Source organism: Nestor notabilis, unplaced genomic scaffold (assembly GCF_000696875.1).
Source record: "Nestor notabilis isolate BGI_N333 unplaced genomic scaffold, ASM69687v1 scaffold7776, whole genome shotgun sequence".
Lineage (NCBI taxonomy): Eukaryota > Metazoa > Chordata > Aves > Psittaciformes > Psittacidae > Nestor > Nestor notabilis.
Window position 1 is genome coordinate 32,111 of NW_009932307.1, and position 27,605 is coordinate 59,715.

A 27,605-nucleotide genomic window follows, 5' to 3' on the forward strand; every position below is an offset into this window, starting at 1 on the left:
ATAGAAAAAAAAATCCCAACTTTTTCTGGAACAGAGATTTATTGTACCCTTGTAATGAGAATTTAGTTGCGTATTCCTCCAACACAGTTCATGGCTTCAGTACAGGTCTCTGTTTTACTCTTTTGTCCATTTCATTACCTCACATTCCAACATTGTAAAGCACCTAGTCATATAGTGCATATTCTTCAAGACAAACAATTGATTTCTTCCTTTGACATGTAGCATACAAAATATATGTTGCCCTGTTACTCATGAGTGCTCGTTAAGACTAGTGAGAGCAAGTGGAAGCCATATGAATTTTCAGTGTGAACGAGGAACAGAAGATCAGCAGATTGATCAGAGGTTACTTTAATCTTTACTATGTTTGTGGATACTATATGATAGTGGTCTTTGTCACTGAATCTGATGCAAAAGTAACCATACAAGTTACACGGAAGTCCAGCTGCCAAACAGGGACTTTTGTTTCTGCTGCTTGCTGCTGTTTTCACTACTGTTTTTACATACAGTAAAATCAAAACAACTATCTGTCTAAATAATAAATCCACAAGATGAAAAAGCAGAGGGGTTAATCATTCATTTGCTTGCCAGGCTTTCAAACTTTAACTGTATAAATTAAGACATGAAGCAGAGATTCTGCACTTACCTACACATACTGCAACACCAATGTAAGCAATGGTTGTAATCGCAATGGCCAGCATCGTTCCTTTGGGTATGGCACTTTGAGGATCCTGAAAACGAAGTAGCGATCCAAAAACCCCTGTGAGTTTGTATGCTGCAGTCTGATTGAGTTTGCATGCTAGGGAGTCCTGCCACACTGTGAGTTGAAGATACCTTTAGAGGGCAGATTTTTATCACTTAGACCTGCACCAACATTTCCTGTCCCAGCATGCAGATCGTGAAGCAGTCCTGTGATGCAGTGCGCCTATCCTGGGCACAGTGAAGGATATACTGCAGGAGCGGAGGTCAAGTTTATAGCAGCAGGAGAGTCCTGAGCTCATCATATCTGGGAGGTCCAAACTCTCTTTATATTGTAATGGACTTTATTTTAATGTTTAATGATATAAGGGATAAATGGTCACTGAACTAACCATTAAATTCCTGTGAATGACAACATGGGACCACTTTTGGTTAACTGGTGAGATGGATGCAAGTAGTGACCCTGTACAGAATACAGGAATTTTGTGATTAGCAACCAGTAATTGTTAGTTGTGTCTTGACAACACGCTACTTCCTTTCACTGTTTTAACTTTTAATTTAGCTAATTTAATAAGGCTGGGCTATAATGCTTACAGACTGGCTCTCCACTGTCAGCTTTGATTATGAAACTGTAAGAAAGAGCTCAAAGATCTGCATTATACATTGTAATTTTAAAGGGGATTTTAATACCGGCCAACCTTGCAATTTAGTATGTTGTGTGTTTATGCTAGGAAGCACTTTTTGTGAAGTGTCATCTTAAGCTGGTGTAAGTGAGGGTTTTTAAGTCAAAGATGCATGCAATGCGTTTTAAGCCACAGACTTTTGTACTTTTGTAACTATGCTCATTGCATGGGAAAATAAAATACATATTTGGAGTGTTGTGTGAAACATGGATGAATGGCTTAACTCTGTTAATAATTAATATAATTTTTAAATGAGATAGGGACTTACTGAGCTGAAAAATAATTGCAAAGTCACTTCATCTGCGTAAGACCTTTTGCCCTCAGATCATGGTAACTAATTTATACAGTTCTGGTGTGCGTGTCTTAGGTCATTGTTTTTGTGGAGTCTCATGCTGCAATCTTAAACACTGTAACATTAAATCTTCTTACAGCTTTACAACTTTTACATTTTATCAATAATTAAACACATATTTAATATGCTTTTAGCACTTTAGGGCCTGCTCCAAAACCCACTGAAGTCACTAGGAAGACTAGCTGTGTCTGTAAGCAGGTTTTGGACCAGGCCACTGCTTGAGCATGTAGTGGCTACAGAAGCGTGTATGTAGCTGTTCACAACCCATTCTAAAGAAAGTTTGATTGGTAAATGTTACACTTTTTTAATACTTCTTAGCTTGTCTTTGAGATTTCTGGAGAGGCTGGTTAATTTAATTAGATCTGTCTACTGCATCTAAACATGCTCAGTAGGGAATCTGCAGCCTGGAGGACTTGGTAATAGAAATCCACTTACTGCCAGACTGAAACAACTGCAGACAGCCAACGGGAGAACTGCTCCCCTTCGTCTGCTCAGCCTCTTTCAAATAGCTTATGAAGGAAGTGCTGCTGGTTTGGGAGCTTGCCATGTATACAGAGCACTGTACATGGCGAAAGAACTGGTTTTTGTTTGATAAAAGGGTGGAGATTGTATGAGGCTGATTCAGTCTCACTGGGCAGAAGTACAATGTTTTGGGTTTGTTTTTTTAACTAAAAATGGAATCTCATAGATGCTCTTAGTAGCTCAGTTTCTACACATTTCTCTCTGCTCGGCTTCAAAAACAGTCCTCTGAAAACAAAGAAGATGAGGCATGTAACTCAGTGCGAGGAAGAGAAACAGAACTGGCTGTCAGGGTTGGTAGGATCTGGTGAACTTGGTTACTATGCCAATACAGAAGTAACAGACTTTTGGTTGAATCCTTAAGTTATACAAGACAAAGGGTCTGTGTGATAAACCCAAATAACTTCATTTGACATGTCAGGTTATCTAGGTGTGAGCTCTAATGTTTTGGTGACTATTTTTCTTTGTGTGTGTTTTTGTTTGTTTGGCTTTTGTTGTTGGGGTTTTTTTTAGTATTAGATTGCAAGACTTGAGTTATGGATACCTCTGGTGAATTTCTGAATTTCTTCTAATAGTATGAAGTATCGTATTGCCTCACATTTACTGGAGATATTTTACCGAATGTTTTACTGAACTTTGAATTACTTCAGCTTTGCGTTTAGCTTTAAACGCTCTTTGCATTAAATACAATGTGGAAAGTCATGAAACTAGACGGCACTCAAAGGTAAAACTAAATTGCTGTCTCTAATTTACCAATATGTTTAGATATTGGAAATATAATCTTAACCACTGCTTTACAGCAAGAGGAGGGTGAGGACCTGGCAGGGTGGCCTCAGGAAGAGAACTGGGCACCTCTGGACCTCCCTTTCCCTTCCTCTTTGATTCCTTTCTTTTGTCACATCTGCAAACCAGCAGCTTTTCCTTTGAGTAGCAGTAGTGACATGGGATTGGGACATACTTGCTTTCATTACATGCTCTGTTTGCTCTACCCTTGCTATGACCCTGAATAGAAAAAGCCAGTCTCCTCTGATTCTTGTGAGTACAAATGTGGGCTTTACAGGTATGCTTTTGGGGATGATGCTATAGGATATTTTGCAAAAGAGTGCCAAGAGATACACATGTGATTTTTCTTAAGTCATGTGTTGCTAATGGACCATTAACAATATATTATTACAGGTTATTGAAACATGTTTTTAAATGATACAGCAGCCCAAATGTAAATGCAGTAATTTCTGTAAATAGCCATAAGGCATTATGAGAGAAAATACGAACTGATTTTTTTCAATGACAAAGCAGGTGCTTTAAAGGGAGAGTTTTGCTTCCCAAAATAAGATATGATTTTAAACTGAATACAGTGTCGATTCATAATTTGTTTTCTTGTTCTTTTTTCAGCCTACAGCGAGTATTATGAAGATAATGAAATACATACTTTGAGATCTCCTGAGATATTGGCTCCTGCAAGAATGCCAGTGGCAGCTGGGAAAAAGATGGCAAACACCGAGAAAAATCCTTCTCCACTTCTGAAACCTGGTCCAAAGTTTTCTGCAAATATTGATGCTGCAAATATAGGTGAAAATGAAACATACCACCATGATTTGATTCCAAAGTTCCTTGATGAAGGAGGTGAATAAGCTAGTCTTTCATGTCTGGACAACTGGGTTTGAAACTGTCTCATACCACAAGCAAAGTGAGTTTGATTTCCTTAGTCTGGTCCCCAGTAGGATGTGCTTGTCTGCATCTCAGAGCTACAGATCTGTATTGAAGTGACAGGAGTGTCACTACATCACTTGCACTTAGCTCTGTGTAAAGGTTTGCCTGTGCTCTGCTGATATATAAATGACTCAAGCTGCAGCTAACTGTGCTGTCAGCTTCAGCAGCGAAGAGACAGACTCAAAATTAAAGATGAAATAAAGTCTCTTGGTTTGCAAGCTTACTTAAACTCGGGTAGAAGATCCTGATCTTGTGACCTTTTTTGGTGGAATCCTTAACTCAGTATGAAGTCAAAAAGAATGCAGACTTACTATTTTATGATAGACAGTGAGGTTACTTGCCTTGGTAATTGAAAAAGCCTCTTGCCTTCTTTTCATTGTTGGTAGGAATGACTGTTCCAATAAAGAAGTTTGCAATGGCAACAAGGAGAACAATTAGAAGAATAACTTGAGCCTATTAATAGAAACAAAACCATGTTCCTTATTATTTTCATTTGCATTGACTATGGAGATGGCTATATAGCAAGTTATCTGCATGTGTTCCCTATGACAGATTACTAATTTCTGTAGTTTTTTAAAATACCAGGAATCAAGATAGCTGAATCAGCTAATGAAAATAGCAGATTTTACTGAGGGGGTATATAACTGTATGAAATAAATAGTTATAATTTAATTTTATGTTAGTTTCCTTACAAGAAAAGGCAAAATGAAACAGCTAATGCATTGCTATCAAGTGTAAGATATTTTTATATTGTTATAAAATTTGTTTAGTTGCAGTGGGTTGTCACTTCAAGGGTTATAATATCTAATTATTTTTCTCATCTCTTTTACAAGTAGTTCCAGTTTTCATCACAGCAGAATGTAAAAATAAGGGTGCTATTCTGGATGTGATTTCGATAGCTGTATTTTACCCTCCAAAGTATTTCCGTTTTGAACTTTTCTTTTTGCAGGTGAAGAAATAACAGAAATCATTAGTGGTTAAGGAATGGATGCCAAACAGAGCTCTTTTGCTGAGCAGAGCTTGAGTGAGTACAGTGATAAAAGCATATATTGTTTTTACTACTGTTTATTCTGTCAAGCTGCATCAAGGATAAGGGCAAAAGGGGCACTTACCCAAGATGCTAAATGATGCCATGAATTATAAAAATCAATATAATCAAGCTGTCTGCAGAACACAAACTTTCTTTTCCCTTCTAAATGTATGTACAGGGAAAAGCATGGAGTAACTGTGCTTTCATTGAAAGAAATGATTAAACTACTATTGCTTCTAGAAAGATTAAGCATAAACTGAAACACTGCTTTTGAAAATTCCACCTGTTGTATACCATTCCTCACACACAAATTCTTTACAGCAGTCTAATATACTGCTTGCTTTTATGTTCTTTTAAAGGTTTACCTTTGCTTCCCATTCCATGCCAGCAACAGAGATGCCGAGAAGACATACAACAGTTATGGTACCTATAATTCTGATGTCATTGGACTCATCTACCATGAGTGTATCGCTCTCCTGAAAGCAGTAATAAATATTATTAGAACCAGTCTTTTTCTGCCCAACTAGGGGGATCAGGTAATAAGGTGAAGTAGAAAGCAGTGAGCTGTCACATTTTCTGATACCTGTGAAACCAAGTGTTTGGATTTTGTGTTCTGGCTGGCTCTTTGCAGTTTGGGTTATTTGGCTGCCTAATTGTGTGTCTGTTCCTTTTCTGATTTTGAGGTTCTTGTTGAGAAATGTGTGAAATATATTCATAAGGTAGAAATGATGGAGAAGCACTCTATGGCACGTTTAGACAGACTAGCTTCTTCCTTGCTAAAGATGTCCCTCAAGCCTCAGCTAAAAAGTATCACCATTTAAATCTACTATATAAACCAAACAAAGCAGCAAAACCCAAACAAAAACCTAGAAATAAAGCCCCCCTCAAAAAAAAAAAAAAGACCCCAACCCCTCCAAAACCCCAAAACACTCAAGCAAGTAACAAAAAAAACCCTCCACAAAACAAACCCCCCAATTTAGTCATATACATGAAACATCTACATTTACCTTAAGAAGTTCTACAACTGTTTCAGCAAATCCAACTACATACATAGCAACTGCCACTGCATTTGCAAAAGCAAAGATAAGTCCTATAGATCCACCAAACTCTGGGCCTAGACTTCTGGAGATCAGATAGTATGCTCCACCTGCAAACAGAAATGATTGCTTTTCAGCACAACTGAATGTTCAGGTTCATCTCATTTTTCTCACATAAATAATACCTCAGGACTCTCTGCTTTTAGCCTAACAAACATAACTATTATTTGCCCTATAGTAATAGAGAACACTGATTAAAGAAAGGAATTTGCTTTATACTGGTTCTGCCTTCAGACCTTTCTGTATGCCTTTCTATTGCAAAGATCTTTTTATTAGCATGCAAAATCAGACCTTCAAGTAATTTTTCATGATACATAATATAGTAACACAGCATAAAGAACCTTACTTTCAGACAGATTCTAACTTACTTGGATCTATCCCAATGTTAGCATGAAAGATCATATGCTGTGACACACTGTTAAAGCTCCTGCATAGTGATACAGTGAATCTTTAATCTTTTTTACACATCACCATAAATGGAGCATATTACTTTGTCATTTAATTATTTCATTTTATCTCACTGATACTTTATTTTCAGGAAGTGTTTAAGATTATATACATTTTAATTTATTGTTAATCCACTGAAAGAGATCACTCTAAAGATCTTTATTTATTATTGCTATGCTTTTAAAACAGTTGTCTCAATTTCTTTCTTTTTTTCCTAATCCAAATCTGCAGATTTTTTTATTTTTCATGAGCTCATATTACTTACCTCCTCTTACTACTCCATTAGTGCAAATGGCAGACATGGAGATACCTGTTAATGTTGTTACTACTACACTCAGACCAATAACTATGATTCCAAGACCTGAAAGATCCGAAAAAGAAAGTGTATTCATGTATATTCAAATACCTGTTTTGCTTAAACGACGTAGTAAGAACTTGCCATTTTCCAGAGATGTTAGAGCAGACCAGTTATAACTTTAAGGATCTGAAATGTACTAAAACTTTGTTTCATAGAATACCTAACATGCAGTTTTCCAGCAAAAGTATTTACTCATCTTCCAAGGAGTGGCTGAAACGTAAGGAGTTTTATAAAGAAGGCATTAAATTGAAGCTATCCACTGATCTGCACCAGTCTTTAAAATGAGAGGAAGACATGCCTCAGGCTCAGTTTGTCCAAGGATGTCCAACCTGGAATGCTCTGAATAATGAAGACCTGCTGAAAGGTAAGAAAAGAACTTGAAAAGCCAGAAGCCATCTCTCACTCAGCAGTAGGCAGGAACATCTGAAATGTACTTGACAGACTGAACTGAAATCTGGGGTTATTAAAAGTGACAACTCAAACATGCCATAAATTTTGATTAGAGGTAGCTAGAATTGTTACCTTCTGGTTCCTTTAATTTTGCCATTTGGTTTATCGTCCTTCTGGTTTGCCTCATATGAAAATAATACATAAAGACCTTTTTGGGCATGAAAGCATTAGTAACCTAAAGTTTTTACCTCCACGAATAAACCCATTAGTTGCTATTGCAGAAGTTGACAACCCAGTAATTGAGGTTACCATCGTGGCGAGAAGAATTATGATTACTCCAAGACCTGTCAGTAATAAGAAGATAAAATATTTTACTCATGTTCCATGATTCCTACAAATCACTCTCTCTTTAAATTGAATTTTCAGGCCAGAATTAGAGCAATAAACTGAAAAGATGGTTTGTTGACCACTTGCAGTTTCAGAACATTTCCAAGGAGTTCATGTCACGGTAATAAATTATTCCCATCAATGTTCAAGCAGTGATTCTTTCTGACAGGAGTACCCTAGCCAAAGGGTCTCATGATTTTCACAGGCTGGAGGAAATGAGCAAACAAGTGCCCCTTGGCATGGATGCTTATATGTCCCTTTAATATACTTCCTGCCTGTTTAAGTGTAGAGATCAACACATTAACCACAGCTCTTGTGAGAATGCTGCTGTCTTTCATCAGTTAATTAGATATTGAATCAGAGAAAGACTGACTGTGTAGTTTCATAGTGCACCAGGACAAAGAGTCTATCAGGTACAGAGACAAGACCTGAGTGCAAGCTTTCTATATCCTTGCTTTTCAAGTGCTGTGCTTCCCCATTTTCTCCTCATCTCCATCTTTCCCTGCAAAAAGTGATTTTACTCTTAACACAAGATAAACATATTTGAGGATGGCAATATTGCTTTAGGCAATAGTTATAGGTGAACTGGGTTTCAGTTTGAGTAGCGTCTGAAATCTGAGTGTTTCCAGTCTTTGGCTATATGATCAGGTTTCTGTTAACTTTGTGAAACTGTGCTAGAGATCAGTGGGAGGTGCCTAGTATGGTTTAGAATCATAGAAAACATTGGTTGGAAGTGACTTCTGAAGGTCTGTAGCTCAGCCTCCCAGTCATAGCAGAGCTATTGCCAACAGAGGGTTAAATCAGTGATGACTTTGGCTAGCTGGGTCTTGAAAACCTTCATGGACAAAGATCGCACAGCCTCTTTGGATTACTTGCTCCAGGCCCAGACTACCTGGCCAGTGAGAAACATTTTCTTTGTGTACAAACTGGACATCCCGAGCTACAATTGCAGCCATTGCTTCTGTTACATTTTCTGGCACTACCAGAAGGGTTTTGGAACTACAGAGCCAAATACTTTCTTGTTCCAAGTCAGGTGAAGAAATAATATGACTTTTTCCTCTCAACTTTATTCCTTCTAGTCCCATTTCTATCTATGAGAGGAGAAGGGGGGGGAAAAAAAGAAAAAAAAATTGAAACAATTACAGTTTGGTGCTAAATATGGAATCGGTTCTTAGTTTTATCTAAACTTATTAGCACTTACGCAATAGCTCTCTTGTTTCCATAAGATACATAGGTCTTCAGTGTGGAACTGAAGATCATACATTGCTTGTAGCAATATTTATTGACCAGGGCTTGTCCAAATTAAAACTTTGATCCTGCAACTGACATCCAGCTAGAAGTACTACAGACATACTGCTTTATCTGCTGTATTTCTACCTTCTGGCTTCCAGATCAGATTCCTGACTTTGGTTCATACTGGATGTTGTATCCTAAGGAGTATTTTTCCAGGATTTTCTATTGCATTTCACAATTCATATTGTTAGTATATATATGCTAAATAGGGACAGATATTTTGCTAATTTGATGAGTTATATCTGCTTGGGAAGGCTTTAATGTTAATTTAAAAAGTATTTTAACATTTAAGAAGAAAACTGCATAAAATAAAGTGACTTGACCAGAACGTCATTGTAACATAACATAATGTAACAGAATTGTAATATTCAGGGCCAGATTTTCAGTTAAGAGAAACTTGGTGGGTTTTCCTGCCTTTGGCTAACCATTCCATGTACAGGTACAAATACAGACTTTGGAGAGTCCCCAGATGTTAGGTGGACATACCAAACTAGTTTTGGACCTGAAACCTTGTCAGGACCATACTCTGTCCCTTTTTTCCCAACTGATGGTAAATGGAGAACCTTGTTGGAATGTTATTTTTTTTTCCCCTTGTAAAAGCTTTTACCCAAAACAGCCCATCAGGAAACGGAAATAATTGGGTTTTCTCTCTTTGGCCCTCAAATGATGGGGATATAAATGGTGCCCAGATGGTGGTTTAACTGACTCATTTAATTTCCATGTTAGTAGCATTACCTAGTGAAATCCCTGAGCCTTTGTGATGATGAGCTTCCATCACTTTTCTTCTTAAGCAGCTTGACTAGGGACTTAAAGCTCATTGCTTATAAGACATTCAGAAAATGCATTGAGGAATTATTCAAATGGAATTTGATGTCTCATTTTCAGAAGTAAAGTTAACCTCCTTACATAAGGCATGCAATTTTAAAAAGCAACAGCAGAGCTATAAACCGTAAGAAAGGAAAGTCTGCTTATCAATGAATTAAAATGGTAAAATTAAACGTGAAAGCAGAAAGGCTGTAACTGATGTTGGTGCAAATTAATGTTAAAATCTGATTAAAGTTTAGGTTGAAAACCAGGCATATGGCTGCTAAGTAAGTTGTTCTAAAATGAATTACTCTTGCCTATGGCTATTCTCACACCTCAAAACAAAGTAATACTTCTTGATGATCTCAATAAGTTACTAAACTGCCCTTAAAAACTAATTTTGCATGAAACCCCAGAGCAAAATCTTGGCAATATTAAGATGCAGACTTTTCATGGCAAGGCATATACTTATGAGTGCCCTGGGCTGTACGCTCTCATTTGGTATGCATCATAAAATCAGCAAGCACCCCTTTGTCAGGCACAGTGCTAGAGCCACGCATGGAGCACTGCAGAAGTAGTAAAGTTCTTCCACTTAGTTTTGGATCTTTTATTGGTTTGGTTTTTAGTTTGGTGGTGGGGTTTTTTGTTGTTTTTTTTTTAAACATAGGTATGTCTCTGTCAGTTTGTGACTGGATTTTTTTTTTCTTAATAAGCACTTTATTTTTTTCTCTTTTTAAAAGCTCAGTCTTGCTCAAGTGAAACTTCTTGTGAAGTTGCTGTATTTTGTTGGAAATGAGACTTCAACCATGCAGAATTTTGGAGATGTTTTGATTCAGTGTTTTATTTCACTTCAATTAACAAGGAAGCGAATGATATTTATATACAATCTGAATTTGAGCACTGAGTTTAATCAAAGACCAGGAATACTGACACCCTGAGGCCAGAGTTTACATTCCAGTTTGTGTCTACTTAATATTTCCATTCTGTGAGAATCCAAACTGGAATATTTGCCATCCACCCTTTGGATTGCTGGTTTTATGACATTTGGGTGCCAGTCAAAGATTAGGGCCCATTATTCTAGACTGTATTATCATGTAACACAGAGTGACACTGCCATCTCAGCAAAGAGACAGCACACAATGAAGTGTACATAGTTAATTTATGTGAAAGCTGTAGCAGAGCTTGTAAAACTCTGTGTTTCATAATACAGTAGTATCTAGTGCTGTGCTATAGTTAAAAATCACAAAATCCTGATGAGATGAGACCTCCTTCCAGTTCTGTTTTCATCTTTGCAGAGAGGTGTGAAGAAGTGTTGTTTTTAATATGTAGATGACAAGGTTTGGGATTCACAGATAAGCAAAGTGTGAACTCTTAAAGGTTAATGCTGTACACGCATATTAGAAATTGGCCCGAGTCATGAGGTTTACATCTGTTACAGGATCTAAATACAAATTTCACTAAAGCTTAGAAATACTCAAATGTGATGATCATATGCATAGTTAACAGATCTGTGCCTCTAAGCAGTAATTTGGCTGTGAGTCTGGAAAATTCCGATAGTTTGGAGGATTAACATCTTTTACCCTGGCAAGCATTTGAAAACATTATTTAGTTCAACATGCAAATGGACATCTCGGATTATATATTAATCATGATCATGTATAGTTTATCCTCTTTATCCCTTTCACTGCTGAAAATGATATTAAATAAGATACATACCAATTCCTGCTTGACCTACAATCCAGGAAAGTCGAATAAAAAGCATCACACCCCAAATGTTAAGCATACATCTCACCTAGGTTTTAAACAAAAAAATACTTTATTAGTGCAATGTTGAAAGTAGTGTTAACAAACAGAAGGGTAGTAGTGTGCTTTGCAGGCTTTTAAAAAACACCCCAGCATCCCTCAAGTTTGCCTCCCTCCCACTTCTTAAAAGACCTTGGTGTTGCAGAACTAATTGTGAAGTTTTTCCTCTATGTTTTTTAGAAATGCAGGTAAGTTTCTCACCAGCACACCCTTCACCCATCCAAACTTGACAAATCCTGTTTTGTTTTCTTCTTCCTTGCTGACTGCTGTCTCATCTCCAGCGGTGCTTTCTCCATTGGCCACTCTCTCGACTGAGCCAGTGCTCACGGCTATGTTCTGAAGAATCACACAGAAAACAAATACAGTTTTGTGCCAAGCAGAGGACACCTGGCTGCATAGGAGAGGCATGGAATAAAGGAATTTCAATGAAGATCAGGTTTTACTGTCTCTGGAGAAGAGTGCTATATTCTGCTCACACCAGGCATCAGCAGGTGGGCTTGCTAACAGCAAGAAAAGATGAAAGAATCACTTAAGCAGAGTAAATACATTATTATCTGATTCTAAATTGTTTTTATTGTAAACTGTATTCAACATATATGTTGTGTTGATGTTAGTAGAGCATCTAACATAATAAGGGTCTTGTGGTTGGCCTTTATATGCTGCTGCAACAATTTATGAATAATGCTAAGTGTAGAGATAGAGATAATTGCTCACTGGTGAAGAGAGACCTAGCTGAGTGCTGTATGTTATGTGATGAACTGTGATGCTTTCTGTTGAATGAAGTACAAACATAATTGCAGGAGCAAATGGTAACATAGTCTTGAAAACAGTCAGAGAAATGACAGTGAAATGAGTAAATAATGCAGTAAATGAAAAATTCTTTTTGTGGTATAGCCAATTCTGGTATAACCATAGTAGATAGGTTTAAGAATCGCCACATCTGTTATGTAACCAGAATAAATAGCCCAGAATTTTAGATTGTTCACATGCAGTTACAGACATAAATCTATTTTCTCTTCAGCTCTACTGCCCCAGAATCTTTGAGGCAATTTAGTACCATGGTATGTTTCTTGTGGCTTGAATAGAAATTAGTCACAGGTTTATACGTGTTATCATTGCTGCTTTATGGGGAGGTTTGGGGTTGTTTTGTTGTTTTCTGTTTGGTTTGGTTTTTTGTTTTTGTTTTAATACAAAGTTCTGACTGGTTTTGCAAGGAGTTGGCATTAGGTTAACAATTGCCAGGTGTTGTCTGGGTCCTTTACAAAGACCTTCAGGAAGGACCATGTACTTGCTATAGTCAGATGGACGGTCAGGAGCATGTGTCACTTCTGGAGAGGAATCAAAGTGCTTTTAGGGTTTAGAAGGGGATGAAGATATTTCCAGGTTAACTAAACAGGTCAAAGAACGGAAATGTCTGTGATTCTGTGAAAAATATGAAATTTTTTCATCTTGCTTAAGCTTCAAGGCTGTTTCTATATTTTGTCCTTGGACTTAAAAATCAACAAATAAAACCAAAACCAAACATAAAGACTAACTTTATATGATGCTTATGCTAATATTTGGCATTCCCCCTCACAGAGCAGGCTCTAGCCACTATGATGGAAGGCTGTAGAATGCCTTTGACACAGTAAATCCAGGATTGTGCTCACAAATGAGAAATAAGTGCCTGGATAATATATTTTGACATAGATTAAACTTGGTGCCTATGTCCCTTTTGGCTTTAAGGGAAAATGGGAATACGAAATCTATTGAAAGCCTGTGACTTTGAGCGTCTGAGTTACTCAGATAACTTTGACAATTCTTACCCTAAAATAATAATAGCTGTGTCTGCTCAAATAGAGTAAATGATTAAAGTGAGTTAAGGAAGATAAGCAGAACAATGTGAACGAGGTGAGGGGTCTTTGCTACAGTGGTTAGAATTTGAAAGACAAAAAAAAGGGGGGGTGTGTTGGTCTTTGTACTTGAAACAAGTCGTTTCCTATGTACTTTGAATTAATTTGTGCTTTCTATGCCATTATCATAAATTATGGCCTTAAACCTTCCATAAATGCATTTTAAATTGGTGTGCATTAGTGAATGATTGGTTATTTACCAGGCAGCTCTACCTGTGCTACTCATGCATTAAGGATGTGGAATAAAAGTGACAGAACATTTTGAAAAGCTATCAAAATAAAAAGTTAACTAATGTCTTAAAAAAAATAAAAAATCCCTTCCTTGTTTCAGAACACTTTAGTCTTCATCTCTCCTGGGGTTAAAGATGGTGCGCTCACCAAGTCCCCATAACAAGTGTGGAGAATAGCCAAGAATGAAGTAAGGTTAGATTATTTCTTATGTAGGGTAAATATTAAGCCCACATAATTATCACCAGCCATCAGCTGTGAAATAGCACTTAGACAATTTTTTAGGGATTTAATTGGTGATTTGTGGCTTAATATGTGTAAAAAATGACACATCTTGCTAAAAGATGACACAAATTTGACTCCAAAAGTGTGGGAACTGGATATTTGAAGTTCTTTCCAGCCTGCTTTATGTTCTGACATTTGAAAAATTACATATTAAAAAAGGGTATTAAATATTAATATTTTTCTTTGATGTTAAGACCAGCAGCAAAGCACAATGGGAATGCTTATGTGATGTTTAGCAATCCAAAGTCAAACATATGTCACTTCTTATTAGAATATGGCAATGGGCTTTGACAGGACAGTTGTCAAAGTTTTGAGTTTCAAAAAACCTTGGGGTGAAGGGGGTGGGATTGCCTTGGGGTATGGTGTAGTAAACCCAGACTTCAGTGTTAAGTAAAAAGAAGTAAAGCATCTTCTCCAGTACTGCATCTTGGGCTATTAGTCTAGCCCCCATACACACCCAGTGTGGCATTTCATCCCCTGCTTAGTGATGGCTAGAGAGCTTGCTGCACGCTGAGGCTGGTGGATAGGCACCCCATCCAGCTGCACGTAGTGCTTTTGCTTCATGATAGGAGCTCAAGCTTTTCATACCATCTTAATTCCCTTCCCTTTTAATCTACTATTTAGTGACCACATGTTTGTTTATTCTTCAAAACAAGCTCTGAGGCCCAAAGTGATTTGTCCAAGGTCACAAACTGAGTCCATGAGATAGCCAGGAATAGACTCCAGCCATGGTAATGGTGGGTCGTTTGTTCCAGTGCTGTGGTTAGTGGCTCGCAGACCAGGGCTGCAACTCACTTAAGAGCACAGCGGGTTTGCCTGTGTAACAAAAATCCCATTACCTCTGACATTCACCTTCCTATATTTTGAAGCATAAGATTATACTTCTGTAAGCTGTATACTGGGAAAAGGTCTGAGAATGACCAAGCTAGATGATGCTCTTTTCCCTAACAATCCCAACCTGTGAAGCAATTCATTTTATTCTGGGATGGAATCTGCTGCCTTTTAAATCTTCTCTAAGTGAAAGCCTTCAAAAACCTGAACAAATTTATCTAATCTTTTTAAAAATAAACCACTGAGAGATGCAACAGCAAAACCCCTTGATTTTCTAGTAATGGTCAAAACCGAAAATCCCTCACTATGTTAATGTTCAGTACCTATCCATTCAGCATTACATTCAAAGGCAATACACTATTTTTCTCCTCTCTGGCCACTAACGAAGTAAATTATTTCTATATGAAGAAGTTTCTTCTGGGCATGGAAATGTGTTTAGTCCCTTGAGTAGCACCTTATACGTCTGCAAATGAGTAGGGATACCAAATCTGTATTCCGTCCTTTTCACATCCACTTTGCATTCATTTTTGGAGATAAATAATGACCCAGGTAACCTGTTTCTCCATTCTATGTAAGCCATTTAAGGTAGGTCTGTGGAGACCTTCGTTTAAACAAGTCAGGCCAAAACTAGGAATCTGTCCTAGTAAGATCATAAAGAATCAGGTCCTACTTTCCTAATGGCTGTATTTTGCTTTATTTCATTACTTTATATTAAACCTTCTTAGGACAGGTGAATCTCCAGAGAAGTGGAGTTTGAAAAAGATCTGGACTAGCAGCCAAAAATCAGATGCTTGTCCAAATTATTCCAACCTCTGAAGTATGAGTGGAATGGTGATAAGAGTGTGTTTTCTCTGTAGATTTCTTATTTCACTCTTGCCCAACACAGAAAAAGTATAGGGGGTTTTGCTGCATATTGACACATGCAGTCTGAAGTGATCTCTCTCTTTCCAGCCCTGCCCTGACAAGTGCACAATTAAGAACCTCAAAAAGGGTTTGTTTTTAATTCTGTAAATAAGTGTATCCTGTATCTCTCCTCTGCTTTTTACAGAAAACTTGGCCTTGTGGCTTAAGGGGGAAGGGTCTAATTTTACCAAAATCAGTAGAGTATCATGTTATTCCACTGTTTTGCAGTAAGGTTGTTAATAGTTTTTAACTGTTTCAAAGTGCTTAATCTAGTTTTTCTTGTCTCCACAAGTTCTTACTACAAGGTGACAGAAATGAGGATTAGCACAATAAAAGACATGGTTTTGGTATTTCATTATTCATGTACTGTAGTGTGTGTGTGTGGGGGGGGAAGAATGAAGCAAACAGGAAGAGTCTGCTAAGGAGAAGTTTTTTCCATAAAATCCATTGGTCGTATGTATCAATAATAAACTCCTACATTGTATTAACCACAAGTAGGTCCACTCAGAAGGAGAGAGGAGAAACAGCTCCTGAAAATTTTTCAAAGGGAGGTTAGCCAGTTGTATTCTGTTCAGCAGTTCTCTCTGTGAGTATATTTTACATGGATATTGTCTCATCTATTACACGAGCAAAGTCTAATCAGCTCTTCTGTGTAATAGACAAGGAGGAATTTAGCCAAATTATTCCTTCATAAATGCTTTCTTTGTAGTCATTCAAGAGGCTTTTGAGATTTTCTCCGAATTCATTGGTATAATGAGCGTGAAGGCCAAAATTAATTCACTGAATCAGTACCTGGAAACTGTTGCCTGCTGTCCCTTTTCTGAGCAAATGCTTCAACCTCAACACACTTGTTCTGGGTTCTTTCTTGCTGTTTGAATGGTTCATTACAGCAATAAACAGGTAGTGCTTTGGATTTCTGATTAGTTGAAATTGCATTTATTGCATAAATTTTTTTTATAATACTCATATATGTATAAAAAATGAATACTACCCATGAATCTATGAAACTTAGTTATGCATTGAAGTTAAATTCGAGTTTAGAAGAAGTGTGAACTGTATAACTTGGTTAGGTTATGAACTGGTATTCATCATCTGCCGTCCTAACTGTGTGAAACAGAAGAAATTCAGTAGCTCTATACATTTAGGCAAGATTAAGCTATGTTTCTCTGTTAATCAAGTACATTACAATCACCTTGTAATAACAATCTTTGCTTTGAGCAGGGTACAGGGCAGAAAACACACTGCAGCTACCAATGGAAATATGGTAAGTGATTACCTGTAATTTTTCTCTTGGGCAAGGTCCATGAATTTAAGGACTTTTTCATATTAATAAACAGAATTAACAGCCTGGAAATGGAATAGAGAAAATTTGTATCTTTCCTTTCCACTTACCTTTGCCAGTTGTTCATGAATTTCTAATAAGCTTGGTCTGCTGAGCTTATTCCCACTGATGCTGCCGGTGTTTCTATAATAATCAATTTTGGGAACTGGGTCCATTGTGTTATGGCCAAAAGTTTGTAGATAATACATTTTATTGTGAGTATCATAGGGATGTAAACTAGCTTCTGTTTTCTCCCCATTCTGAAGGAAGTTGTCATATAATTCTCTTTTTCCTGGTCTGTAACTGATTCTCAGTCTCTTATGTGCTTCATCAGTAAAAGATGTTTCTTCATAATGCGGTGGGTCAGAGCCCACATCCTCTTGGGATGTTTCGTTGTTGTCGTGGCTTTCATTAATTATGTTAACTTGAAACCGATTTGCATTTGGATCCAAGAATACATTTGGCGAATTATTCATTGACATCTTGAGGGATGCTATAGCTTTAGGTCAGTGGCCCGTTTACTCTTCTGTGGCTGCAGCTAGTTAGTTGCAGCTACAGCAAAGGGTTTAGTGCTGTTGCATATGAAATCTGTGCTCTTCAAGTAATGAAGTTCTGAGAAATTTTTCTTTAAACCTCTAAGCAGTCGTCCTAATGTTGTCCGCTGTGTTTCTGCCATAAAAAGTATAAATAAAACATTTCTATTAACTTGCACAGTTAGATATGTGTTCCACCATAAGCTCTTCCCCGCCTCATCAAATATCCATGAGGCTGTAATCCTGTGACTTGTTGAGTAAAAAACTAGTTGAGTTAAAGACTGAATTTGTGGGGCTGTTTCCATGTACGACAGATGCACTCAACCTCTTAACCAAACTAGCAGTGGTTTGGTACAGGCTCCAAAGGAGGTAGAGGCCCAAGTTGTAAATGGGCCAAGAACTCCTCTAGGTTCAACATGTTCTCTGAAAACCCACAAAGGAGCAGAGTAACCCAGTAAACATCAATGCAGATGAGCTTGGAATACCCTTCATGCAATTAACGCATGTATTGCAAGTGGCTTTTCCAAGACTTACTTATCAAGGAACAAAGAAAGTTGTGGATACAAGGAGTCTCACGCATACCTCTTCCATCACCTGTAATTCAACTACAAGTCAACCACTTAAACAACCTAAACAAGCCTTCTTTGAGCTCTTCCTGCTAGGCAGTGTGGCTGCATGGTGGTGACCTCCCCTTGAGCTCTCAAGTTTGCTCCTTGAGGCAGAGGAACCTTTTACCAATGATAGATTGGTAGTAAGTGACTGATACACACATAACCTTGTAGTATGGCAACTTTTACAACACCGTATTTAAATCACGTTTGCTAATACCTTTGAAAGTGATTCTTTAAGCAATCTAAATCACCCATTCACAACAAATTGGCGTAGTTGGCAGGATCCTAAATAAGAATTCATCATATCATCTACATAAAATGATCTTTGGATCAGATTTAAGCACATAAAATTGATTTCCCAATGTAGTGTTTCTTTTAATAATGCAATGTTTAATTGAAGCCAGAGAAAATGTATGTTTAGTAAGCCAGAGAAAGGGATGTGATACAAGATTCCATGAAGTCCATTTACTATTTATGTTCCACTTAAGTATTATGATACCATGTATATTTCTCTCATAATCTTGAATTAAATTTGCATGAAAAGCTCAAATCGAATATATTTTTAAAAACTAACTACAGAAGCTCAACTAAGTTTTCAGTAGTTACAGGATGGCAACAATTTCTGAGCAAGCAATTAAGATACAGCAAATTGTTCATCCTTTATGTAAATGAAATGGATGTAATATGAAGTAATAGAGAGCTGAAACAGATCCAAAAATAGCATTGGGTTTCTTAAATTATAATGAAGGCAATAAATGACTATGGTAAAGTAGTAATTATTGAGAAATACTAACAATAGTCCTGGGCATTGAAAAGTTTATAGAATTTTACAGTCAATTTCACATCTGTACACTCAAAAAGATGATTTGAAAGAAATCGGAGCAAGTCATAGTATCATGAAGGTTGGAAGGGACCTTGGGAGCTTACCTGGTTGTCCTGGGTTCAGCTGTAAGTTATTTTTCTCCTTAGTAGCTGGTCAGTGCTGTGTTTTGGCTTTAGTCTGAGAACAGTCCTGATAACACACTGATGTTTTAGTTGTTGCTAAGTGATGCTTACCCTGATCAAGGACTTTCTCAGTCTCATGCTCTGCCAGTGAGGAGGGGAAGCCGGGAGGAAGCAGAGACAGGACACCTGACCCAAACTGGCCAAAGGGCTACTCCATACCACAGCACGTCATGCCCAGTATAGAAACTGGAGTTACCCGGAAAGGGCTGATCACTGATCGGGTCAGGCTGGGTATCAGTGAGTGGGTGGTGAGCAATTGTATTGTGCATCACTTGTGTTTATTGGGGTTTTTTCCCCTTCCCTTTTTAGTTTTATATTCTCTCACCTTGTTATTTCCCTTATCATTATTATCATTGGTGATAGCAGTAGTGGTTTTGTATTATACCTTAGTTACTGGGCTGTTCTTACCTCAACCTGTGGGATTTACATTCTTCCAATTCTCCTCCCCATCCCTCCAGGAGCAGGGAGAGGAAGAAGTGGGGTAGTGAGCAAGCGGCTGTGTGGTTCTGAGTTACCGGCTGGGCTTAAACCACGACAGTTCTTTGTGGCGCCCAATGTGGGGCACAAAGGGTTGAGATAACCACACATCTGAGCAGAGTGTATCTACTCATATTTGTGATAAGCATTCATTGTTTCGGATTAATAGTCACAATGCTGATTTATTTGCTCTTGGGGTTGTTGCCCTTGGTCTCAGAGTTTCATTATGTCACACCTTAATTGCAGCCAGTGTTTGCTGGTTTAGTGTTTATCGGCTTTGGGGCCTGGGATAAGGCTCTCATTTTGCTGTACTTTATGATAATTGCTTGTAATACAATAGAATTATTGATCATAAAACTGGTCTGGCATGCGCTCTCAGCATGGCCATCACTTCTATACCATGGGAGGCTTGTAATAGGAACTGTTAACAATTACACCTCTTTTTTTCCCCCTCTCAGAGGGTCAACCTATGAAGGAGACATCCTCTCACACCCTCCGCTCCCCCACCAGGCTATTTACAGCAGCATTTGAGAATGTTAAAGATTTTTAATATCCTTTTAATGCTCTCAAAACCACCCTGCTCCTTTTGCTGGGAACCAGCACGTTGCTGAATATGCTGCATGCATTTTACCTCTGGCCACAGCACCTTGAGAACACCTGATCTCGTCTTGACCTTGGAAGCTAAGCAGGGTCGGGCTCTGATCTTGTCTAAGGTTAAACAACTGTCTAAGAATACCACCAAAAGATCTTCCCTGAGGCTGGACAGTCGTGAGTGGCAGAGTGTGTGGGACCGTATGGGCAAGCACTTAAGCCAGTTGGCCCCTCCAGTGCTTTGGAACTTCACCCCTGAACAAGTGTGAAATCCAGAAAAACTAGTAAGACACTTAGATGAGGTGTGTTGTCATCCTGGCAATACCAGAGAGAGATAACTCACTGCAACGTGATGGGGCTTGACCTATGCCTACAGAGCTTTGTAAGGAGCTCTGCTCTTTTCTGTAAGGAGCAGGAAAAAGATGTCTCCGGATCTGATGACAAAACAACGGACAACATGGCTGCTCCATCCCAAGCAACAAGCACAGTGGCTGGGCTTAAACCACACTAGTCTAACCTTCCACTCAAAGCAGAGGGAACTCTGAATGTAAATCAGGTTACTTAGAGCTTTTAACAGGCAGGTCTTGACATCCTCCAAGGACAGATTCCACAACCTGCCTTGTCAGCCTATTATAATACTTAATTGTCCTCAAAGTGGGTTTGGTTTTTTCTGTATATCCAGTCAGAACCTACTATGTGTCACTCTATGATCATCATCTCTCACTCTCAATCCGTGCACTTCAGTAAAGACCAAGGTTCTACCTTTCCAGTAACCTCCCTGTAAGTACTGGGGGGGCTGCTTAGGTTCCCTGAACTTCTTCCCGTGCTTAAACAAGTCCTATTTCCTTATAGGGCAAATACTCATGCCCCGACCATCTTGATGGCCCTCCATCAGACACACACAAGTTTATGAATATCTTGGAAGGAAAGGCAGGGAAGGGCAGGACAGGTAGACAAACTTAGAAATGGGGTTTCTAGAGGGGAATAGATCACTTTTCTTAATCTACTGGCTATGGTCTTGCTAATGCAGCCCAGGACACTGTTCACTTTCATTGCTCCCAGGGCATGGTGCTGACTCCTCTGTAGCCTGCTGGTTACCAGGTCCCTTCCAGGAGAGATGCTCCCTGCCAGCAGGTCCCCAGCCTGTATAGTGCAGGGGTTGAGTCTGTCTGATTTGCATTTGTCCTTCGTGAATGTCACGAGATTCCTGTTGGCCTGTTCTTCTAGCCTCTCTAGGTCCCTCTGAGTGGCAGCCCGTAGAAAGGTGAGCATACCATAGCTGTGCAATCTGCTTCCCACCTTCGCTTTCCCACACAGCCCCCCCCCAAAAAACCAAGCAAACAAAAACCCCAAAAGCAAAAGGGGTACTTACATTTAAGGCCTTTAGTAGGTTAAGTACCTTTGCAGCAGCTTATAAGGATGGCCTAGGTGGCCCTGAAATAAGCTATTGAAACAACGGCAATCTATATGTCTTGAAACCTACTTCTAAGGAGGAGAAGGGAGTGTGATTGTATTGACCTGTATAACCCAGTAGGGGTCCAAGTCTGTTCAAACTGACTAAATGGGAGCATGCTTAGACATTGAAACTCTGCAAGTGTATGTAAAACCAGAAAGTTTTAGAAACAAGATTTATCTATATGAAGGAATATATGAATTCAAAATCTGGTTAAATAAGTCCATTAGAGGCATTTGTTTAAAGTTTTATGTTTTCACAAGAGGTTGGACTAGATGATCCCCCAGAGATTTTTTTCCAATTTAAATTTCTTAATGATTTTGTGAAATGCATTTGGCCGTTTGGCACTGGAAGGTAAGATATTTATACCTCAGGAATGTGAATTTTCTCTAAAATCACATATCAAAATAAAGATTTCAATAGCTGATAATCAAATGTCCTCCGTCTTCAGTATGAGATATGGCTAAAGCATGTTTTCTGACTTCTTCCATCAGCTATAGATAGTATTCTGCTGTCACCTCTCTGCAATGATACCACCTTATAGCCCGTTCATATTTATGTTGGTTTTCCTGTTTAATATTTTGTAAGCATCACAGCAACGTTATATTTATTTAGTTTATTTTACGTCTGTTGGATTTAGATAATCAATATTATTGTTGCTACTCCTACTACGTAGTTTTGATCATAGACAGTAGTCTGCCTCCTTCAGCCTTTTAAAGTTGTAAGGAAGTGTTTCATCTTCAAGCATGAAGAAGCAAAAACAAATCTGTTGTCATTAGGGTCAATGAAAGTAGGTTTGTTTCCATCTCCATGACTGAATGAAATCCTGATTCTTTGATAACAATGAGATTTTTGCTACCAAGTAAAATGATTCTGTCATTTCCATAATATGACTATTTTGCTAGGAAAAGAAAAGTCTCTTACCTTTCTGCAGTTCTTGAAAATAATACTTTGATTTTCACACTGCATTTCCAGAGGTTTCTCAACTGTTATTTGGCATTAATTTTGTGTTTAATATTCTAGCATTATGCATAAATAATCAGGTTTTCCTTATTCAGGATAATTTAACTTACCATCAATCCTGTGTTTTTAGGGAAGGACAATCTGCTTCTTTTATTCATGCATATAGCATGTCCCTCTCTTTGAGGCATTACAGACTCTGCCTTATTGGCTAGATTTTTCTCCTGTTTAATATACTGAATAGACCATCCAATCCCTCTTGTTCAAAACATTTCTGGATGGTGATTTAGAGAGCCATTCTAGTTTGTTAACTATTAACTGGCAAATGTTCCTATCCATTACAATTACTGGGTTTATGGTATTGCAAAATTTCTAAGGGGGACTGAAAATACTTCTGTTATCTCCATTTCCCTTCCAGCTATGCCTCGTTCTGTGCACAGATCATGATCTCTCTATTTTTCAGTTTTGCATATATAGTAATGGAGCTAATAAGAGTTCAGGCTTCTGCTCACAGAATTTTATGCAGAAGAGATTCCAGTGAATTCAGTGGGATCGGTCATTGGTGGGTCACCTTGTCCTACATGCGGTTTTGAACCATTTGCTCCTAACCCTGTTCAAAGTTTTACTCTCTAGATTTAAGGAAAACCTTTGAAAAAATGCATTTTGTATATTCTTACTGGGAAGACCAACTCCCTTGTCTTTTGGGGGTGCAGAGGAGGGCAGGCAGGAAGTGATGAAGCTTCCTAATCATAAGAGAATTTGATAATTGCTTCCAGCAACAGATGGGGTTAAGAACAAAAGTAGTATGACAGTATTGGGGTTCTTTGGGTATGTTTGCTGTGTAGTTTAGAGATAACCAAACTATATTTAACCCAGATAACATAAATACCTTCAGGACTCTAACCTGACAGCATGGAGCTCAGCTGTGCTGATTAGGTGCACGTAAAAAGAATGGCAGTGTCAGGTCCCTGCAGTGGATGGTCCTATCCAGCAATAACAAGTCACATGAATCTGTGTACTGATATCTACCTTTGATGTTGTGCTTAAATTAACTAAGATAAACGTAATATACTGAATCTCTGAGGATCTGGTATTTTTTTCTTATGCAGAATCTGAAGCAGGTTAAAAGCTCTTACATTCTCAAAATTGTTTTAGAATTCAAATGGACCAGTGTTGATTAGTGTTGGCTGTTCCTCTCTCATATTCTTCAGACAGGAGATTCATGTCCTTCCCTGTACAATCAAGTATTTCATGTTCCAAATGGCAACTGACATCTGGTATTCCGCTGTCTGCCTCTGCCTACTGTACAAGGCAAAAGGGACAATATGTATTTTTCAGAATACATGCAAAAGAAACCAACTGCTGTAACTGATCTCCTTGTCTTTGCTCCTCATTGCAAACAGAGCTGTTTAGCAAAAGTGACTGCTTAAAATTCTAATGCCAGCTTTCTTAAAATCTGAATTGAATTTCTGTCAAGTACTGTCACACTTGCTAAACAGCTGTAAATGTGAGGGTGACCTTGAATATCCAGATTTGAGCCTCTGCTTTCACTGTTAGTTCTTCTGCCTTGATAGAATCTCCTGCGACTGATTCTTCAGTCTGACAAGCCAGATCATACCCTGCACACAGCTGTAGGAGCATGAACAGAAGAACCAGCTCTGGTGAGAGGTTGGAGAGTACAGAGATCCCCGGCCAGCTTTGGACCCCTGCCCCTCTCAGGGATACAGATGGGTGTGCAGCATGACTGTCTCTGCTTTGGCCTTGCCAAGCTGGTGTAATTGCTGCTGGGAGCTGTAAACCAGACAGGTAAAGTTCCAGTTTCAGCTGAATCTTCTTCCATAACCAAGTGGAATAAAAAAGTGCCATGCTTGACCAATTCAGCTAAACTGTAAGGATTTACCTAACATTCACTTTTTCACCACTGTGGTGGTGTTGGTTCACACTGGAGTTCTAAGCAGGTAATATATTTTGTATTGCAGAATATCTGTAGAATCAAAAACTTCCTTGATGATGTTTGTTTCCCTTCCACTAATCCTGCTTGACTTTCTGTTGCTGTAGAGCAGGAGAAGGGAGACCTATCACAAAATACTGCCGTATGAGCTATGCAGTGCTTGCAGAGGACCACATCCAGTTTCATGCAGGAGAAGCAGTGTACACTTTCCTTATAAACAGTCATTAGCACTGCACCTGTTCTTGGAAGGTGAGAGGTGAGTTAGCAGTTGATGTGATCATTAGCTTTCCCATTAGTTCCTTGTTATTTGTAGTGTGTAGAACAGCCCTTATTCCTTTCATCTCAGCAACAGGGACACATACCTCTTGCAGGCACAACCTCTGAGCCACAACCAGTTGTTGTCCTCCACTTTTATATTCTCAGTATACAAGCACAGCCTGTGAACTTCAGAAAATTGTGTCAGATGAGAAGGGGAAGGAATTATGCTTAAGCATTCACCATTCATGAATCTGTCTTTTGTCCTTCACCTTTCACAGCTGATCATGAGACACAGTAGAAACAAGATCCTCCTCTGAAGAGGCAGATATCATCTGATTCTTAAAATACTTTTTGACCATGATAACTTTCTAGTGAATTGTTTATTGTAGTGTTTATTTGCTGCTAACAATTTCTTACCTATCCTTTAACTGTTACTCAAACATAAGCAACATGAAGTGCCTTCTGAGTTTGCAACAAATATTTATTTAACAAAATGGATGGCACCAACATATCTCCAAAACGCAGGTACGTATAACAAATGTAACAACAGTTGGTTTCCAAAATGAAATCAACATCAAATATAAGGCAGGATATTCTGTGAATTTTCATGCAAGAGCATAATCAAATGTTCCTTTATCCAACCCCTCAACTTCATCTTCCCATGTAGATGAAGGCATACTACTGTAGGGGTCTAACAAAATTTTGAAGCATCTGATAATTAGAAGTCCCAAGAAAACACACAAAATCCCCACAAAGGCAAAGCCAGTTTTTTGTTCTAAAGTCAGAGAGAAGGCAGACATTTCGTTGACACTCATGCTGGCTGAACTGTTGCTGCAGTAATTACTGCTCATCGTTGGGCATCACATCCTGGTGACTCTGTGGGATTTTCACCTCTATTGCTTCTTTGCCTGCATAGAAAAGTAGAATAATTTTGGTTAGCTCTGAATGGGGTGTGTATATCTGTAGCATATGAACATTTGGAAATGAAAAGCAGTTTGGAGTTTAGTAGTGTCCTGTTGTTTTTTCACACTTAAATTGATGTGATGAAGTTGAAACGTTCAGCCTCTACACACCATCCACTTCCTGGCCTCTGTTACGAGACAGCAGACTCACAGTTTTCTGGCTTTCTGTCTCCTCAAAACAGCAATTTCAGTACATGACTGTTTCAAACATCATTCTGTCCAAGTGGGCACAAACCTACAGATTCTGATTTGGCAATACTCACCAAGATCTCCACATGGAGAAATTCGGAAATGGCTTTATGCCTCAGTCCTTAAACTAGTTAAACTTGCATTGATCTCAGAGGGAATCTCAGCCAAATAATGTAGTCTTTGCTTACGTAATTTAGCTTATAAAGCTAAATAAATAAATCCAACTTGTAAAACAAAACATTGTATGTGCAATTTTAGTGAAGTCTTGGGCTCCATTTTCAGAAAAATGCTGTGTGTATTTTGAGCTTGTAAGAAAGTGAACATATTGGTAAAATTGCTCCTTCACCTTTCTCTATGTATGTCCACTCTTGTGTATGAGGAAAAATTGGTGGGAGAAGAGACAATAGAAGTGAATTCCATTCCCTTAAATCTTGCTCTCATTTGTTTCTACTTGGTCTTCCCTATGAAACACATCCACATCCTGCCATTTTTACAGGCATAGTAAACACCAGGCCAGAGCATGCTCCTCATGGACCTCTGGAGACTGATCCTGTGTCCTATGCAGGCAAGATGCTTGAGCATCTCCACCCTGCCACTGCCACCAGGAGAGCTCTATGTGTTTCCAGCCAGGAGACTTTTTTTAAGGAGACCTTAAGTATAGATTTTAGTTGGGGGTGGGAATAATTTTGATTTCAGGTTTTCTATCAGATATTGAAATCACATGTTTATTTTGTCTCTGTAGACAGGAGGAGAATTGGAAGGACTGGGACATCAGAAGTGCCAAAGGACAAAGGCATTTTTATTCTAAGGTTAGAGCTTGAGGTTTTTTGGCTCCTGTTAACACCTATTTAACAAACGTGCCTCAGGGGGAAATTCTTTCTGTTAACAATTCAACCCTCTTTCCCCCAGGGAATTCCCAGCATCCGTTTATTTCTTGGCAGAGTAATTAGGCCAGTCAGAGCTCTCTGCTGCCATGGCTACACTGCTTCAGGTACCTGCGCTGCCAGCCAGTTTAAAGTGAGCTCCAGTATCTCTACTCTGTACTGCAGTCATGGCTGCAAGTAGCCATATCCTGAGAGAGCCTACAATTAAGAGTAACAGAAAAAGTAAGAATAAGATTTGGTATTCGTGAGAAGACAGAAATGGACAGAACTTTTATCTTGTTTGGTGTCTCCTTTCTCACTTCAGAATTTGTGGGATTTCTGAATGTTACCCTAAATAATGAAACTTTTAAAACAAGAATTAAAAGGGCAAGACAAGTCTCTTTTTGCAGTAACTCTCATTATATAAAGTCTTGAATAATATGATTTCCTACTACAGTCTGTACACATTTACTAGAGCATAAAAAACAATGTTCTGTTTATTCTATAGAGCTGTGTAAGAGAACCTTTGTTTTGAATGGTATTTTTCTCTTTGGGTCACGCTGATGTAAGTCCTGCTAAGTTGGAGAAAAGGTGCAGATATTGCCTATGGGAATTAAAAGTACTGTCAAAACCACTCAGTATTTACTTTTTGAAAATATATCACAGATCAAGCCCACCTGCCCTACAGGTTTGTGTTGAGCATACTTCCAAATTGTCTTTTAA

At 38.4% G+C, this 27,605-nt stretch overlaps 2 protein-coding genes across 2 annotated transcripts in view; both read right to left on the reverse strand.

The window, feature by feature from the left end:
- Nucleotides 1-22,664, reverse strand: part of SLC12A1 (solute carrier family 12 (sodium/potassium/chloride transporter), member 1) — a 48,996-nt gene extending 26,332 nt beyond the window's left edge. Inside the window, exons 1-10 of the mRNA XM_010016317.1 lie at nucleotides 22,624-22,664; nucleotides 17,101-17,698; nucleotides 11,771-11,905; nucleotides 11,483-11,558; nucleotides 6,800-6,895; nucleotides 5,998-6,137; nucleotides 5,356-5,466; nucleotides 4,302-4,413; nucleotides 3,680-3,807; nucleotides 644-728 (exon numbers count right to left, since the gene is read on the reverse strand). Coding sequence (XP_010014619.1) covers nucleotides 644-728; nucleotides 3,680-3,807; nucleotides 4,302-4,413; nucleotides 5,356-5,466; nucleotides 5,998-6,137; nucleotides 6,800-6,895; nucleotides 11,483-11,558; nucleotides 11,771-11,905; nucleotides 17,101-17,511 — 1,294 coding nt within the window. The 5' untranslated portion in view covers nucleotides 17,512-17,698; nucleotides 22,624-22,664. The remainder of the gene's footprint in view (nucleotides 1-643; nucleotides 729-3,679; nucleotides 3,808-4,301; nucleotides 4,414-5,355; nucleotides 5,467-5,997; nucleotides 6,138-6,799; nucleotides 6,896-11,482; nucleotides 11,559-11,770; nucleotides 11,906-17,100; nucleotides 17,699-22,623) is intronic.
- A 2,809-nt stretch (nucleotides 22,665-25,473) lies between these two features.
- Nucleotides 25,474-25,719, reverse strand: CTXN2 (cortexin 2). The gene has a single exon (XM_010016319.1). The coding sequence runs from the start codon at nucleotides 25,717-25,719 to the stop codon at nucleotides 25,474-25,476; it is 246 nt and encodes an 81-aa protein (XP_010014621.1).
- Between the last annotated feature and the right edge of the window lie 1,886 nt (nucleotides 25,720-27,605).